The sequence below is a fragment of the Budorcas taxicolor genome, chromosome 17, assembly GCF_023091745.1.
Source record: "Budorcas taxicolor isolate Tak-1 chromosome 17, Takin1.1, whole genome shotgun sequence".
Classification (NCBI taxonomy): Eukaryota; Metazoa; Chordata; class Mammalia; order Artiodactyla; family Bovidae; genus Budorcas; species Budorcas taxicolor.
In genome coordinates, this window is record NC_068926.1 from 7,537,346 (window position 1) to 7,556,375 (window position 19,030).

Below are 19,030 nucleotides of genomic sequence, written 5' to 3' on the forward strand. Positions count from 1 at the left end.
TTTCCCCCTTAAACAAGCTTTTACAGGGAAGTTATTCATGGGTGAATTACTTTTACCAAGCTTTCACATCCTATACTTTCATGTTTGATTGAGAGAGAACATATGTATACAAACAGTATGTATTATTTTTTTCCTTAATACAACATTCATTTTAAATCGGCCTTTTGAAGTCTCAATAGTGTTATTAGATAGATTTGGCTCTATGATGTTTTTCATGTTTTATGAAATATCTTATAAAAAATATGTGTATATATGATGTCAACCTAAAGGCATATGTAAAGTGTTATAACAAGAAAAGCTTTTAGTATGATCTTTTTTTTAACAGCTTTATTGAGTTACAATTCCCATATCATACATTTCTGTCATTTAAAGTGTACATACAGTGAATGGTTGTGTTCATCAGTTTGTGCAGCCATTATTACAGTTAATTTTCAGTTCAGTTCAGTAGCTCAGTTGTGTCTGACTCTGCGACCCCATGAGTCGCAACACGCCAGGCCTCCCTGTCCATCACCATCTCCAGGAGTTCACTCAGACTCACGTCCATCAAGTCGGTGATGCCATCCAGCCATCTCCTCCTCTGTCGTCCCTTTCTCCTCCTGCCCCCAATCCCTCCCAGTATCAGGGTCTTTTCCAATGAGTCAACTCTTCGCATGAGGTGGCCAAAGTATTGGAGGTTCAGCTTTAGCATCATTCCTTCCAATGAATACCCAGGACTGATCTCCTTCCGAATGGACTGGTTGGATCTCCTTGCAGTCCAAGGGACTCTCAAGAGTCTTCTCCAACACCACAGTTCAAAAGCATCAATTCTTCAGCACTCAGCCTTCTTCACAGGCCAACTCTCACACCCATACATGACCACTGGAAAAACATGTTCATTACCCTCAAAAGAAACCCTGTACTCATGAGCAGTCACTGCACATTTCACTCCAGACTCCCTGCCTAGGCAACCACTGTTCTACTTTATGTTTCTTTGAATTTGTCTATTTTGGGCAATTCATGCAAATGGAATTATATGATGTCTGGAATTTGTGATTGGCTTTTTGCATTTAACACTGCTGTTTTTAAGAGGCATTAGTGTTGTAGGATGTATCAGTGCTTCATTCCTTTTGTTGCCTAATATTCTAATATAAGAATATACCACATTTTGTTTAATTATTTTTTAAATTTACTTTTTTAGTTGAAGGATAATTGCTTTTCAGAATTTTTTTGTTTTCTGTCAAACCTCAACATGAGTCAGCCATAGGTATACATATATCCCTTCCCTTTTGAACTTCCCTCCCATCTCCGTCCCCATCCCACCTAACTATTCTTTAATTAGTGGATAGTGGCATTCTACTTTTTGGAAATGCTCTATGGGCTTTTATTTGTAAGTTTTTATATGGACACATGTTTTCATTTCTCTTGGAAATGTTGTAGTAGAACTGCTGAGCCATGTTGTCTTATGTTCAACCACTTGAGGTACTCCCATATTGTTTTTCCAAAGTGACTGTATTTATTTTATAATCTTACCATCAGTTTAGGAGGTTTCTAGTTTCTCCACTTGCTTACCAACACTTGTTAATGTCTGTCTTTTTGATTATAGCCATCCTAGTCATGTTAAGTAACATCTTGTTGAGATTTTGATTTGCATTTCCCAAATTAAGACAAACCTAGATAGTATATTCAAAAGCAGAGACATTACTTTGCTAACAAAGGTCTGTCTAGTCAAGGTTTTTCCAGTGGTCATGTATGGATGTGAGAGTTGCACTGTGAAGAAGGCTGAGCGCCAAAGAATTGATGCTTTAGAACTGTGGTGTTGGAGAAGACTCTTGAGAGTCCCTTGGACTGCAAGGAGATCCAACCAGTCCATTCGGAAGGAGATCAGTCCTGTGTGTTCTTTGGAAGGAATGATGCTAAAGCTGAAACTCCAATACTTTGGCCACCTTATGTGAAGAGTTGACTCATTGGAAAAGACTCTGATACTGGGAGGGATTGAGGGCAGGGGGAGAAAGGGACGACAGAGGAGGAGATGGCTGGATGGCATCACCGACTTGATGGACGTGAGTTTGAGTGAACTCCTGGAGATGGTGATGGACAGGGAGGCCTGGCGTGCTGTGATTCATGGGATCGTGAAGAGTTGGACACGACTGAGCGACTGAACTGAATTACTGATGATCATGATGATTACTGAGCATCATTTCATGTTCTTATTGGCTATTTGCATTTGTTCTTTGGAGCTGTGTCCATTCAGATATTTTGCCCACTTAAAAAAACTGTATTTGTGTATTTATTATTGGATTTGTAACAATCCTTTATATATTCTTCTGGATATAAACTTCTTATCAGATAAATAATTTTCAAATATTTTCTCCTGTTCTTTTGGGCTGTCCCTTTCTTGATAGTATCCTTTAAAGCACAAAAGTTTTTAATTTTAATGAAGTCCAGTTCATGTATTTTTTTCTCTTGTACATAATTAAGAAGAATTTATCTGTCTCAGGGTCATGAAGATTTACTCTTATTTTTCCTTATAAAAGTTTTCTAGTTTTAGCTTTCACATTTGTGAAATGTGAAATGTGATTGATTTGGGGTTAATCTTTCGTGTATCATATAAGGAAGTGGTCAGCTTCATCCTCTTGCTTGTAAATACTAGTTTTCTCAGTGCATTTGTTCATTCAGCTGTCTTGATACTCTTGTTAAAAATCAAGACCACAAAGACGAGGGCTTATTTATGGCTGTCTCTTCTACTTCATTGGTCTATATCTCTGTCTTTATGCCAGTACCCCACAGCTTTCAGTACTGTATCTTTGTATTATAGGTTTTAGATTTGGTAATCTGTGTTAGTTAGCAACTTCCCACTATTTACTTTACATGATAGTGTATATACGTCAGTGCTGTTTTCTTAATTGGTCCCATCCTCATCTTCCCCTGCTGTGTTCACAAGTCCATTCTGTACTAAGTTCATCAGTACCATTTTTCTAGATTCCACATTTATGTGTTAATATAGTATATTTGTTTTCCTCTTTTTGACTTGCTTTATTCTGTTTAAGAGGCTCTATGTTCATTAACCTCAGTACAACTGACTTAGATTCATTCCTTTTCATTGCTGAGTAATATTCCATTGTACAACTGTAGTTAATGGGAAGTTGCTAAGTAAGACAGAGACCAGCCTAGCACTCTGTGATGGCTTAGAGGGGTGAAATGGGGGAGGGGAGGGAGGCTCAGGAGGGAAGGATATATTTATAGTCATGACTGATTAGCATTGCTGTACAGCGGAAACCAACACAATATTGTAAAGCAGTTTTCCACCAATTAAAAAAATAAAATAAAAATTGGTAATCTGGACCTCCAACTTTTCTTTTTCAAGTTTGTTTTGGAGACATTAGGGTCTTTGCATTATTTTATTTTTAAATTAAAATTTAAGCCAAGTGGTAAAATTACCTATATAGTCACTTATGAATATAACTTTAAAATGTTATAAAAAATGTTATGAATGAATCCTCTTCAGCTTTGTATTTTCTATTAAAAAATTACATTCTAGGCTTTTTACTTAACTGTTTTCTTTCCTTCTCCATCTTTCTTCGTTACTTTATTTAACATTTCAGCAACAAATTTCCTTTGATATCACTACCTGTCCCTTTTCATTGGAATCTCTTTACATATGTTCATTGTAAGAAATGAAGCAGTAAGATTAGTGTGTCAAAGAGATCAGTTGGAATGTTTCCGTTTAACTAAATTAACATCATTAATCTGTGTTTTGAATAATTTAGAAGTTAGTGAAAATCTTTCAGATGAAGAGACTACTTTTGCATGTAGACTGATATACGGTAGAAATACATGTAGCATGTAAGGTCTCATTTTCGTGATTTCAGTAACAGAATTTTTCATTGTGAGTCAGTAACTCAAAATTTTTCCCTTTAGGCTATTGCGTTACCTCCTATAGCCAAATGGCCATATCAGAATGGTTTCACATTTCATACCTGGCTTAGAATGGATCCTGTAAATAACATCAATGTGGATAAAGATAAACCATATTTGTATTGGTATGTATTTCTGTAACTTAGTGTTGTTACTTTATTTTGAAAAATGAGAAGAATATTTGTAGATGAAATGAAAACTTATTTTTTATAGTTTCAGAACCAGTAAAGGTCTTGGTTATTCTGCTCACTTTGTTGGGGGATGTTTAATTATAACATCAATAAAGTCAAAAGGAAAAGGCTTTCAACACTGTGTGAAATTTGATTTCAAGCCACAAAAGGTATGTGATCTTATGAGACATAGTTATGTTACCAAACTGTTCTAACCTTCCGAATGCTGTGATAAATCATAATTCTGTTCTTAAGCTGGTTCAGAAAATGAAGTGTAAATTGCTGGACAGTTGTTAACCTCTCTGATTTGGACAATGAAAAGAGTGAATATTTAGCTGTTTTTAGAGTTGAAGGGAAATACAAGTGAAAATGTATGTATTTGGTTTTCTACCTTAAAAGTTAGAAATTAATGAATGGTTTATTAACAAAAGGAACATCTATATTTAGATCAGTAAATAGATGAAAAATATGACAAAATGTTGACAGTTGTGGGATGGTGAGAGAGTTTCTATTAAGCTTTTTACCTTTTAAAAATTTTCATAATGAAAAGTTAGAAAAATAATTTCATGGGTAAGCTATTATTTGTTGAGAGAGTTCCCTTGAATCAATATTGTTCCAGGGGTAGAATATTGAATTTAATAAAAGTAGTCTTATTTTAGTTCTAGATTTCACTGTAATTTAGCATTTGATTTTTGCTTGTTTTTATCAATATGGTTGAATTGTTGGAAAAATCATTATCTTTTTTTTTTTTTAACTGTTTGCTCATCCAGTGGTATATGGTAACTATAGTGCACATTTATAACCGGTGGAAGAACAGTGAGCTTCGATGTTATGTGAATGGTGAGCTTGCTTCCTATGGAGAGATAACATGGTTTGTCAACACGAGTGATGTAAGTAGTTTGAGAAAGTTACATTTAAATAAGAAAAATATATTTTATATTGAATATAAATTTTAGAACACTACAGTGGTGGATTTTTTATAATTGTAGTTTGGCTAACATGTAATATATTAAGAGAGTGGAAATGTGCTAATATGTCACATAAGATATTACTCAGTCCTTGCTATAAAATTGTTCTGGATAGGGTAGAGACAGTGATTCATAGGTAGCAGTGAATATATCTTGAAAGTATTTGTGTCATTGGTCCATTGATCAAATTAAACCTCAGAGCTTTACTGCAGGGTTCTGATCATTTTTATGAATGAGTTAGGTGAAATAGGCTTGTAAATTTTCCATATAATTGATAGCTGCTATAGATAACTATTTTTTTATATTTTCAAGTTTCAATAAGAGATCCATAAGTTAGAATTATATTCAAAATGTTTTCCCTCCCTCCCACATTACATTTTTTTTAATTCACTTATTGTTATTGTTATTTATTTATTTATTTATTTTTAATTGGTTTTGCCATACATTGACATGAATCCACCACGGGTGTACATGTGATCCCAAACATGAACCCCCTTCCCACCTCCCTCCCCACAACAGCCCTCTGGGTCATCCCCGTGCACCAGCCCCAAGCATGCTGTATCCTATAGAAACCTTGAAAAATTATGGATCAGGAAAATGAATACAAACTTGCAACACCCATTCACTATTAACTCCTATTATCCTAATCTATACATGTTTACATATTTTGAAATACTAACCTTGAGAGCTTGGATTGTTAGACTTGGGTTTGAATCCCTTCCTGACTATGACTTTACTTAATTTATTAGGCCTGAGGTTTCTCTTTTGTGTGAGTGTGCTCAGTCGCTCAGTTCTGTCTGATTTTCTGCAACCCCCTGAACTGTAGCCTGCCTGCATAGGCTACTCTGTCCATGGAATTTTCCAGGCAAGAATATTGGAATGGATTGCCATTTCCTACTCTAGGGAATCTTCCCAACCCAGGGATTGAACCCATTTCTCCCGCAGGTCCTGGGTTGCAGGTGCTTCTTTATTGCTGTGCTCCGTGGGAAGCCCTTTGCTCCACCTAAAAAGGGTGTAAAATAGTACCTATCTCAGAATGTTGATTGATGAGCTACTGTTCAGAAATCCACTAGAAGAGTGAATTATATGGAATAAGTGCTCAATAAATGTTAATTTTTTTAAAATTAGAGACCAAATATACATATTGCCTTTCAACCTGTTTTTTTTTTTTTTCTTACGTTAATCTTTGCTCAGCATTGCAGGCATTGTAATAAACACTTTTACTTTCTGTAACCTTGCAGGATAAGTACTGTTATAATCTTTACAGGTGAAACTGAGCACAGAGAGGTTAAGGAATTTGCCAAAATCAGCAGCATGGGAATCAGTTATTTGACCTAGGTCGTTTGTCTTCATAATCCAAGTGTTAAAAATTTTTTGTATTCCTTAATGTCAACATACACATTTTTCAGCAGCCTTCCTAATAGTTCCATGGTATAAAATAAAATACAAGCATTTCTTTTCCTTCTTGCTGCATAGGTATAAATTTATGTGTGATCTCTGCAACCTAGATGTTACTAAGAGAGATTTTCTATGTAAATAAGAAAAGCATATACCTGTTTTTCTGAATTTACACGTTCCTTTTGCAAGATTGCATCTACTCCCGTGACTTCACCTATTACTTGTATCTTGATGTCTACAGAAACCATCTTTACAGTCTTAGCTTCTAACCATAGAGAACCTTGTTGGCAATTCCTTCTTCACCCACATTAGTTTACAGAAAAGACACATTCACTATATAGCTCGAAGTTAACTCATGATTTTGCTCGTTGCTCCAAAGCCTGCTCTTCTGTCTGCTTCTTTGGTTTCCCAAGTATGAACCTACAGAGTCCATAATGATTTTCCTGACTCCCTTTCCTACGTCCATTTTGTCATCAAGTTCTGTTTATTGTACTTTGGAGAACTTGTCTGTTTTTCTGTGATGTCTTTCTTGATCTCTACACCAAATGGGAATGAATGAAGTGAAATGCTAAATGAAATTTTAATCTAATCAGATTATATTTTAGAAAGGACAAAATATACCAGTATAGGTTGTTATTAATTCTGGAGGAGACTGTTTATTTGTTTTTTCTCTAATAAAATTTTCTGTTTCCTTTCACAGACCTTTGACAAGTGTTTCCTGGGCTCATCAGAAACAGCAGATGCTAACAGAGTATTCTGTGGTCAGATGACTGCAGTTTACCTTTTCAGTGAAGCTCTTAATGCTGCTCAGATTTTTGCTATTTATCAGTTGGGCCTGGGATACAAGGTACTTTACTTGATGTTCACTGCTTAATCAGTGTTAGTTGAGCTTGATTTATAGATGGGTGATGCATGTGGCAGCTTACAACTAGGGTTAATAAACTGCATGTGAGACTAACCAAGGATTCCTTAAGGAAATCTCAGGAGTCCAAAGTACATTTTAAAGTTTTACGGGAAGCATAGTATACTTGCTATATATGGGGCACCGTGCAAACTGCTAGCTCAGTTTCAACTTTAACTCATGCTGCATTTCTTTTGTTGTTACCATATTTTTGAATAGCTACGTTTTTAATAGTTGCTGTGATAAAAAGCAAGGCCAAATTTGCCTGTTACTTCAGGTATCTCTTGACTTCCTACTTTTGCATTCCAGTCTTCTCTGGGTGTTAGTTCTAGAAGGTCTTGTAGAACTGTTCAACTTCAGCTTCTTCAGCATTACTGATTGGGGCATACACTTGGATTACTGTGATAATGAATGGTTTGCTTTGGAAATGAACAGAGATCATTGTCATTTTTGAGATTGCACCGAAGTACTGCATTTGGACTCTTGTTGACTGTGAGGGCTACTTCATTTCTTCTAAGGGATTTTTGCCCACAGTAGTAGATATAATGGTCATCTGAATTAAATTTGCCCACTCCCATCCATTTTAGTTCACTGATTCCTAAAATGTCAGTGTTCACTCTTGCCATCTCCTGTTTGACCACTTCCAATTTGCCTTGATTCATGGACCTAACATTCCAGGTTCCTATGCAATATTGCTCTTTACAGCATTGGACCTTGCTTCTATCACCAGTCACATCCACAATTGGGCATTGTTTTCGCTTTGGCTCCATCGCTTCATTCTTTCTGGAGTTATTTCTCCAGTCTTCTCCAGCAGCATATTGGGCGCCAAGAGACCTGGGGAGTTCATCTTTCAGTGTCCTATCTTTCTGCCTTTTCATACAGTTCCTGGTGTTCCCAAGGCAAGAATACTGAAGTGGTTTGCCATTCCCTTCTCCAGTGGACCATGTTTTGTCAGGTCTATGATTTAGTGTTTCACTTATTTCTACTATTTGTTTATTGTTTTTTTTTAATGTTCTTTCCATTTTTATATATTTTGCTTTTTTTTTCCCCCAATGAGTGGCTTTGTGAGTAAAGTTTTTTAATCCAAAACAAATCCCTTTATGTCTTTCCATCTTCTTATAAGGGTAGACATCAGTGACATGTTGGTCTTTTTCCTTCCCCAATTTGGATATACTTAAATTGCTCTGCAGAGTAGGAAGGGAAGAGAATGAAAGATAACAGACATCATGAGGGGAATAATGAGAAGAGGAGAGAAACCTAGAAGAGACAGGTCTGGGAGGTCAACCCATGTTGTAGGATGCATTAATAGTTCATTCCTTTTTTCCATAAGTAATATTGTGTGGGTATATCACATGTTGTTTATCCATTTGTCAGTCGATGGACATTGGGCTGTGTTGATCTTTTGACTGTTATGAATAATGCTGCAATGAACCCTTCTGTACGAGCTTTTATGTGCACGTGTGTTTTTATTTTTCTTGGGTTTGGTCCTAGAGTGAAATTGGTAGTGATATGGTAACTCTACATTTAACTATTTGAGAAACTTTTAGATTGCTTTCCAACATGGCCACATAATTTTACTCAGCTATGTATGAGGATTTTGATATCTTTATATTCTCTCCAATAACTGTTATTATCTCACTTTTATAGCCATTTTAGTGAGTTTGAAATGCTATCCCATTGTGGTTTGGTTTTGATTTGCCTTTTCCTCATGACTAATGATGTTGAATGTATTTTTGTGTGCTTATATGCTATTATATGTCTTATTTTGAGAAATGTTTATTAACATCCTTTGCCATTTTAAAACTGAGCTGCCTTTTTATTTGTCAAGTTTTAAGAGGTTTAAAAAAAATATTTAATTGTGGTAAAATGCACATAAAACTTACCACTGTAACTGTCTTAGGCAGTAGTGTTAAGTATTTTTACATTGTGCAACCTAGCTGCAGAACTCGTCAATCTGTAAAACTGAAACTCTGTACTCATTGAACAAGAATCCACATTCCTCTTTTCCTTAATCTCAGTTTTAAGAGTTTTAAAAATGTATTCTAGAAACAAATACGTTGTCAGATTAGTGATTTGTGAATACCGTCTCCCATTCTGTGGCTTGTCTTGCCACTTCCCTGCTGTTTTCCTCTGGAGCACAGTCTCACTTTGATGCAGTCCACTGTGTCTGTATTTTGTCTTATTATTTGTGCTTTGGTGTCATATCTGAAAACCTATTTCCTAATTCGAGTTCATGAAGATTTACTCCTTGGTTTTCATATAAAAGTATTGTATTTTTAGCTCTTACATTTAAATCTTTGATTCATTTTGAGTTAATTTTTGTATTTGGAGCAACTGTATTCCTTTGCATCTGCATTTCTAGATGTCTCAGCATCATTTGCTGAGAAGAATACTCTTTGCATATTGTATTTCTTGATAGCTTCATCAAAAATCAGTTGATCATAAATGTAAGTATCTGTGGACTCTCAATTCTGTTTCATTGAACTCTATCTATTCTTAGGGCAGTAGCACTGTCTTGAATACTGTGGTTTTATAATAGATTTTTAGAATCAGGAAGCGTGAGTTCTCCAATTTTGCTCCTATTCAAGATTGTTTTGGCATCTTGCATTTCTGTATGAATTTAAGATATACTTGTCAGTTTGTACAAAATTGTAGCTGGGATTTTGATAGATACTGCATCCAAATCTACAGATCAGTTTGAAAAGATTTGTCATGTTTAGGGTATTAAGTCTTCCAATCCATGAATATGGGATTTTATTCCATTGATGTAGGTCTTTTTCAGTTTCTTTTTGCAGTTTTCTGTGCAGAAGTCACATTTTCTTTTTTTATGTGCTATATCAAATGGAGTTATTTCTTAATTTCATTTTCAGATTGTTTGTTGCTTGTGTATGGTAGCTAAATAGATTTTCATATATTTATCTTCTATAGGACAACCTTGCTGTAGTAGTTTATTAGCTCTGATTTTCTGTGTGTTTATATTTCTTGTTATTTTCTATATATTAATATAAGATTATATAAATATGATTTTGAAGCACAATTTACTTCTAAGTTTTCGTATAAAAGTATTACATTTTTAGCATATTGAACTTCATCAAAGTGAATTTGTTCTTCATTATATATATATATATATGATCATGTATTTGTAAACTGCCATCATTTTAGTTTTTTCTTTATAATCTGGACATCTTTTCTTTCTTTTCTTTGCTTAATGGCCCTGGCTAGAACCTCAGTACAGAATCTTGAGGAAATTATGCCCAGTGAGATAAACCAGTCACAGAAGGGCAAATACTATATAATTTCATTATATGAGATAAAAACTAACTCAGAGAAGCAAAGAGTAGAATGGTGGTTACCAAGGGCTGGGGAAAGGAAAAAAAGGGAACTGCTTATCAGTGTTCTAAAATTTTAATTATGCAAGATGAGTAAGTTCTAGAGATCTGCTGTACAACATTGTGTTTATAGATAACAATAGCATATTGCCCATTTAATGTCTATTAAGAAGGTAGATCTCCTTTTCAGTGTCCTCAATAAAATTAAAAATAAAAAAAGTGGTGAAAGCAGACATCTTTTTCTTTTTCTTTACTGATCTCAGGGGAGAAAGCAATCAGTCTTTCAGTATCAATTATGTTAGCTGTCACTTTTTTGTAGATGGTCTTTGTTTCTTTAAGGAAGTTAAAACTCATGAAGAGTTTTATCATGAAGAGTTGTTGGATTTTGTTAAATACTCTTTATGCTTTTACTGAGATGATCATGTTAGTTTTGTCCTTATTTATTTATTTATTTTAATGGCTTAAAATAACAGATTTATTACCTTATAGCTCTGGAGGTCAAAAGTCTGAAAATGGGTCTCATGAGGCTAACATCAAGATGTCAGCAGGACGTCATTCCTTCTGGAGCCTCTGGGGACAGTCTGTTGCTTGCCTTTTCTAGCTTCTAGACGCCATCTACATTTCTTGGCGTGTGTTCCTTTCCAGCAGTGGCATCCCTGCAGCCTCTGCTTTTGCAGTCATACCTCCTTCTCTGACTCTGACCCTCATGCCTCCTTCTAATAAGTATCCTGGTAGAGACTTCCTGGTGGTCCAGTGGCCAAGACTGCATGCTCCCAAAGCAGGGGGCCTGGGTATTCAGTCTCTGGTCCGGGAACTAGATCCCACACACGATAACTAAGAGTTTACATGCTAACCCTAAAGAGCTTGCATGCCACAACGAAGGTTGAAGACCCTGCATGCTGCAACTAAGACTCAGAGCAGCCAAATAAATATATAAATATTAGGGGAAAAAAGGGAAAAAGTATTCTTTTTTAAAAAGGACTCTTGTAATTGCATTAAGCCCACCAGGATGTGTTAGTATTACTTGCTTAGTCATGTCCGACTCTTTGAGACTCCATGGACTGTAGCCTGCCGTCTCCTCTGTCCATGGAATTCTCCAGGCAAGAATACTGGAGTAGATAGCCATTCCCTTCTCCAGAGGATCTTCCCGACCCAGGGATTGAACCCAGGTCTCCCTCATTGCAGGCAGATTCTTCACTGCCTGAACCACCATTCACCCATTCCAGGGATTGGGACGTGGACATCTTTGGTGAGATTGGGGGAAGATGTTATTCTACCTATAGGCCTATGACCCTATGATTTTAATGTAACAGGGGAGGATTGGAGATAAATGGTGCTTGGAACCTTAATCTCTTTATTTTTATGAATATAGTGTATTGCAATGCTTGTTCAAAGTTTAAACAAGCCTTGCATCTCTGGGATAATCCTATTTGGTTATAGTTTCTCATTTATGAATACCAAGGCCCAGAAAAGAACCTTAAGTGGTAAATGTATAGAAATAACTGCTTATTTTAAATAACCTACACCAGATTCTTACTGAGTTATATCCTATGTTAACAGCTTATTTGTTTCCTTACTAGTATGATCAGATACTGTTAAAACTGTACTTAAAGATTATATTAAGTGATGATCACAGAATTACTCTGCTTTACTTATTTTATATTTTATGTGGAATTTATAAAATAAAATGTTTGTTTAGGTGTTTATTTTCAAAACTTGTATCTGCTGTCTGCTTCTTGCAAAAGTCAGACTTAAATTGAGGAAAATAGGGAAAACCACTAGATCTAAGGTATGACCTAAGTCAAATCCCTTATTATACAGTGAAAGTGACAAATAGATTCAAGGGATTAGATCTGATAGAGTGTCTGAAGAACTATGGACCGAGGTTCGTGCTATTGTACAGAAGGCGGTGATCAAAACCATCCCTTAGAAGAAGAAATGCAAAAAGGCAAAATGGTTGTCTGAGGAGCCTTTACAAATAGCTGAGAAAAGAAGAGAAGCAAAAGGCAAAGGGGAAGAGGAAAGATACACCCATCTGAATACAGAGTTCCAAAGAATAGCAAGGAGAGATAAGAAAGCCTTCCTAAGTGATCATTGCAAGGAAACAGAGGAAAACAATAGAATGTGAAAGACTAGAGATCTCAAGAAAATTAGAGATACTAAGGGAACATTTCATGAAAAGAGGAGCACAATAAAGTACAGAAATGGTATGGACCTAACAGAAGCAGAAGATATTAGGAAGAGGTGGCAAGAATACACAGAACTATACAAAAAAGGTCTTCATGACCCAGATAACCATGATGGTGTGATCACTCACCTAGAGCCAGACATCCTGGAATGCAAAGTCAAGTGGGCCTTAGGGAGCATCACTATGAACAAAGCTAGTGGAGATGATGGAATTCCTGTTGAGCTATTTCAAATCTTGAAATAGCTGTTAAAGTGCTGTTAAAGTGCTGCATTCAGTATGCCAGCACTCAGTATGCCAGTCAAATTTGGAAAAGTCTGCAGTGGCCCAGAACTGGAAAAGGTCAGTTTTCACTCCAATCCCAAAGAAAGGCAATGCCAAAGAATGTTCTAACTACTGCACAGTTGTACTCATCTCACATGCTAGCAAAGTAATGTTCAAAATCTTCCAAGCTAGGCTTCAACAGTACGTGAACCTAGAACTTCCAGATGTTCAAGCTGGATTTAGAAAAAGCAGAGGAACCAGAGACAAAATTGCGAGCATCTGTTGGATCATTGAAAAAGCATGAGAGTTCCAGAAAAACATGTCTTTCTGCTTTATTGACTACACCAAGGCCTTTGACCTTGTGCATCACAACAAACTATGGAAAATTCTGAAAGAGATGGGAATACCAGACCACCTTACCTGCCGCCTGAGAAATATGTATGCAGATCAAGAAGCAACAGTTTGAACAGGACATGGAACAACAGACTAGTTCCAACTCGGTAAAGGAGTACATCGAGGCTGTATATTGTCACCCTGTTTATTAAACTTATGTGCAGAGAACATCATGTGAAATACTGGGCTGGATGAAGCACAAGCTGGAATCAAGACGGCTGGGAGAAATATCAATAACCTCAGGTACACAGGTGATACCACCCTTATGGCAGAGAGTGAAGAGGAACTGAGTAGCCTCTTGATGAAAGTGAAAGAGGAGAGTGAAAAAGTTGGCTTAAAGCTCAACATTCAGAAAACTAAGATAATAGCATCCGATCCCATCAGTTCATGACAAATAGATGGGGAAACAGTGGAAGCAGTGGCACATACTAGTTTTTTTGGGCTCCAAAATCACTGCAGATGGTGACTGCAGCCATGAAATTAAAAGACGCTGACTCCTTGGAAGAAAAGATATAACGAATCTAGACAGCATATTAAAAAGCAGAGACATTACTTTGCCAACAAAGGTCTGTTTAGTCAAGGCTATGGTTTTTCCAGTAGTCTTGTATGGATGTGAGAGTTGGACTATAAAGAGAGCTGAGCGCCAAAGAATCGATGCTTTAGAACTGTGGTGTTGGAGAAGACTCTTGAGAGTCCCTTGGACTGCAAGGACATCCAACCGGTCAATCCTAAAGGAAATCAGTCCTGAATATTCATTAGAAGGACTGATGCTGTAGCTGACACTCCAATAATTTGGCTACCTGATGGGAAGAACTTGAGTCATTAGAAAAGACCCTGATTCTGGGAAAGATTGAAGGCGGGAGGAGAAGGGGATGACAGGATGAGATGGTTGGATGGTATCACCGACTTGATGGACATGAGTTTGGTTCAAGCTCCTGGAGCTGGTGATGGGCCTGGAACCCTGGCCTGCTACAGTCTATGGGGTCGCAAAGAGCTGGACATGATGCAGCGACTGAACTGAACTTATTCATTACTTTTAAATCTATTGGTTTGTGTAACCATGTTTTAGACATTTCTCAAAACTTGTTTAAAGTAGCAGAGATATAGAAAACTGTTTAAAAGGTTGTAGTTAAATATGTTATAGATGAAAAATATTGTTTCCCATGGAAAAAAAGATGGAGTGCTTTTTTTTTTGTATGTTCTTACTGTTTGGTGAAACACCAGATTGCTTTAAGTCCTTTGAAAGGGCATTGTTTTTATTTTAATTAATCAAAAAGTATTTACATATGCATAATCTTTCCGTATAGTTAACAGCTGTTCTGACATATGTCACTTACTTTTGTTTAGATTTAGTTTAGTTTAGGTTTGTTAGTAGGAATCATTTACTCCCAAATTTCACATAAAATATCAAGTAAAATGTTTGTTTAGTTGTTTATTTTCAAGGCTTCTGTCTGCTTATGTTAACACACTGTACTTTGAACAGGATCAAAGAGTAAATTACTGTTTTTAATTGGACTTTTTTCTGCTCCGTACTATGTCGCAAATTAATTTTGTAAACTCAAAGGAATCAGTTAAATATTTAGATTGTGTCAGTATTTGTTTTTAGAAAATTGATCCTTAATCTCCCAAACCATTTCTCTGTTGGATTTTGATGTGCGATGAAAAGTGAATTTTATCTGATAATTGGCAGTGACCAGCTCAGTGGTTGGACTGAGAAGAAACTCCGGAGTACTTCCCAAAGTTAAAGTTGTAACAAAAAGAGGTCGTGGTCATTGTTGGATGGTCCGCTGCCTGTCTGATCCACTGCAGCTTTCTGAATCCTGCTGAAACCTTTACATCTGAGAAGTATGCTCAGCATATCAATGAGATGCACCGAAAACTTCAGCACTTACAGTCAGCATTGGTCAACAGAATGGGCACAGTTCTTCTCCATCACGACGCCCGACCGCATGTTGTACACCCAACACTTCAAAAGTTGAACAAATTGGGCTACGAAGTTTTGGCTCATCTGCCATGTTCAGCTGACCTCTTGCCAACCAGCAGGAGGCAGAAAATGCTTTCCAAGAGTTCATCAGATTCCAAAGCATGGATTGTTATGCTACAGGAATAAACAAACATTTCTTGTTGGAAAAGTGTTGATTGTAATTGTTCCTATTTTGATTCATAAAGATGTATTTGAGCCTAGGATAGGGCTTCCTGGTGGCTCAGACAGTAAAGAATCTACCTGCAATCCAGGATACCCAGGTTTGATCCTTGGCTTGGGAAGATCCTCTGGAAAAGGAAATGCCTACCCACTCCATTATTTTTGCCTGGAGAATTTTGTGGACAGAGGACCCCATGGGGTCACAAAGAATTAGACATGACTGTGCAACTAACACGTGATCCTAGTAAGAATCATTTAAAATTCATGGTCTGAAACTGCGATTACTTTTATATCAACCTAATAGTTGTTCCCTAGAAACATACAACCTACCAAGACTGAAGAAATATAAATTTGAATAGATTATAACTGGTAAGGAAATTGGTAGTAATCAAAAATCTCTGAATAAGGAAAAGCACAGGATTAACTGGCTTCACTGGAGAATTCTATCAAACATTAAAGAAGACATAACACCAATTCTCCTCAACTCTTCCAAAAAATAAAAAGAGGAGGAAACACTTCCAAACTCATTTCTAGAGTCCAGCATTGCCCTGAAACCACAGCCAAAAAAAAAAAAAAAACCACTGCAAGAAAGCTACAGATTAATATCCATATCCTTATTTAATATTAATTCAGAAATCCTCAACAATATAGTAGCAAATGAAATTCAAGAGCACATTAAAAGGATCATACCCTATGACCACTGGGGATTTATTCCTGGAATATAAGTCTGGTTCAACATATGAGAATAAATCAGTGCCGTACACCACATTAACAGAGTGAGGGACAAAAATTACATAATCATCTCGATAGATGGCAGAGAAGACATTTGAGAAGATTCAATGCTATTTCATGATAAAAACACTCAACAAATTACAAAGGAAAGTGAAAAGTGAAAGTGAAGTCGCTCAGTCGTGTCCGACTCTTTGTGGCCCCATGGACTGTAGCATACCAGGCTCCTCTGTCTATGGGATTTTCCAGGCAGAGCTACTGGAGTGGGTTGCCATTTACCTCTCCAGAGGATCTTCCCAACCCAGGGATCAAACCCGGGTCTCCCACATTGCAGGCAGACGCTTTACTGTATGAGCCATCAGGGAAGCCTCACAACTAAAAGGAAACTCCTCAAAATGATAAGGCCATATATGAAAAGCCCACAGCTGACATTGTATACAACAAAAATTAGTTGCATTTCTATACACTAACAATGAGCAATCCAAAAAGACAAGAAGACAGTAATGCCATTTACAATAGCATAAAATGGAATACTTGGGAATAAACCAGCAGGATATAAGACTTGTACAGTGAAAAGTATGAAACATAGCTGAAAGTATTAAGACATGAATCAATGACAAGACACCTTGTGTTCATGGATTGAAAGACTTAATATTGTTAAAGATGCATACTACCCAAAGTGATCTACGGATTTAGGACAATTCCTATTGAAATCCAGATGGCATTTTTTTTTGCAGAAATAGAAAGCCACTGTAAAATCCTCATGAAATCTCAAGAGTTCCCAAATAGCTAAAGCAATCTTACAAAAGGATAAGTTATTTAAAGAGTTCCTACAATTCAGGATTTCAAAACATAGTATAAAGGTACAGTAATCAAAACATTTTGATACATAGAGAAATGGAACAGAACAGAGTCCAGAAATCAGTTTCATTTATGGTAAAATGATTCTCTATAAGGATACAAAACCCTGAAATGGAGAAAGGTTAATCTCTTTAACACTTTTTTTTTAAACATACGGTGTTTTAAAAAGTAGTGGGATCCCTACCTTCCATGTATTATAATTAACTCAAAATAGATTGGTGGTGGTGGTGTAGTTGCTAAGTCATGTCTGACTCTTGCAGCCCCATGGACTGTAGCCTGCCAGGCTTCTCTGTCCATAGGATTAATAGATTAAAGGTAAACATAAGACCTAAACTATAAAACTCCTGCATGAAAACACACAGAGCTTCATGACATTGAGTTTGGCAATAATTTTTTGGATATGACACCAAAAAAAATGAAATAGACAACAAAGACAAAAATAGACAAATGTGTCTTACAATCTTTTGTGCATTGAAATTTTTTGTGCATCAAGAAACAGTGTGAAAAGGCAACCCACTGAATGGAAGAAAATATTCCGAACCATACATTTGGTAAAGGATTAATAATATCCACAATATTTGATGGATATACAACTCAACAACAGCAACAAACTCAACTCATTTAAAGTGGGCAAATAACCCCAAAAGACATTTTTTCCAAAGAAAATATATAAATGGGCAGCAGGCATATGAAAAGCTCAAAATCACTAATCATCAGAGAAATATAAATTAGAACCATAATAGATAATCACCTTATACCCATTAGGATAACAATTGTTAAACAAATATAAGTGTGGAGAAATTGGTTTCCTTATGCACTACTGATGGGAATGTAAAATAGTGCAACCTCTGTGGAAAGCTATATGGTGATTCTTCAAGAAATTAAAAATATAATTACCACCTGATTGAGCGATCATTTTAAAAATTTTATTCATTTATTTATTTTTGACTCTGCTGGGTCTTCACTAGCTGTGGAGTGCTGGGCTTACTCTCTGGTTGCAGTGTGCTGACTTCTCTTGCTGCAAAGCGTGGGCTCTAGGGTGAGCAGGCTTCCGTAGTTGTGGGACATGGGTTCCGTAGTTGTGGTTCCTGGGCTCCGTGACACAGGCTCGATAGTTGTGGCAAACGGGCTTATTAGTTGCTCTGTAGCGTGTGGGATCCAAACCCGAGTCTTGTGCACTGGCAGGCAGATTCTTTACCATTGAGCCACCAGGGAAGACCCCGACTGAGCAATCTTACTTCTGTAAATATATATGAGATAAATGAAAGGATATGAAAGAGCTGTTTGCACACCCATGTTCATTGCAGCATTGTTCACACAGTAGGTAGGAGGTTGAAGCAACCTGATTGTCTATGGATGAATGAATAAAGAAAATATGATACATATTTACAATGGAATATTAGTCAACTGTAAACAGAAAAAAAATTCTGACACATGCCACAACACAGGTGAATCTTGAGGATGGTATGCTGCTCACAAAAAGACACATGCTCTGTGACTTCCCCAGTTTAGTTACGTAGAGTAATCAAGCTCATGGAACCAGAAAGTAGAACATGATTGCTAGGGGGTTGGGAGTGGGATGCAGGCGGTGGAAATGAGTTGTTATTCAGTGGGAATTTCAATTTAGCAAGATGTAAAAGTTCTAGAGATTTGTTATACAATAGTGTACTGTAGTTAACAACACTGTACTATACACTTGAAAAATATTTAAGATGGTAAATTTTATTTTAAATGTTCCTTTTAACAAAATTAAGAGAATCAAAAAAGACAAAAGTAAATGGGAGAAAAACAAAAC

The 19,030-nt window shown here is 36.5% G+C and overlaps 1 protein-coding gene across 1 annotated transcript in view; it reads left to right on the forward strand.

Moving 5' to 3' along the window:
* Window positions 1–19,030, forward strand: part of LRBA (LPS responsive beige-like anchor protein) — a 746,337-nt gene that overhangs the window by 91,157 nt on the left and 636,150 nt on the right. The window contains exons 5-8 of the mRNA XM_052655100.1: window positions 3,898–4,019; window positions 4,108–4,234; window positions 4,835–4,954; window positions 7,131–7,277. Coding sequence (XP_052511060.1) covers window positions 3,898–4,019; window positions 4,108–4,234; window positions 4,835–4,954; window positions 7,131–7,277 — 516 coding nt within the window. The remainder of the gene's footprint in view (window positions 1–3,897; window positions 4,020–4,107; window positions 4,235–4,834; window positions 4,955–7,130; window positions 7,278–19,030) is intronic.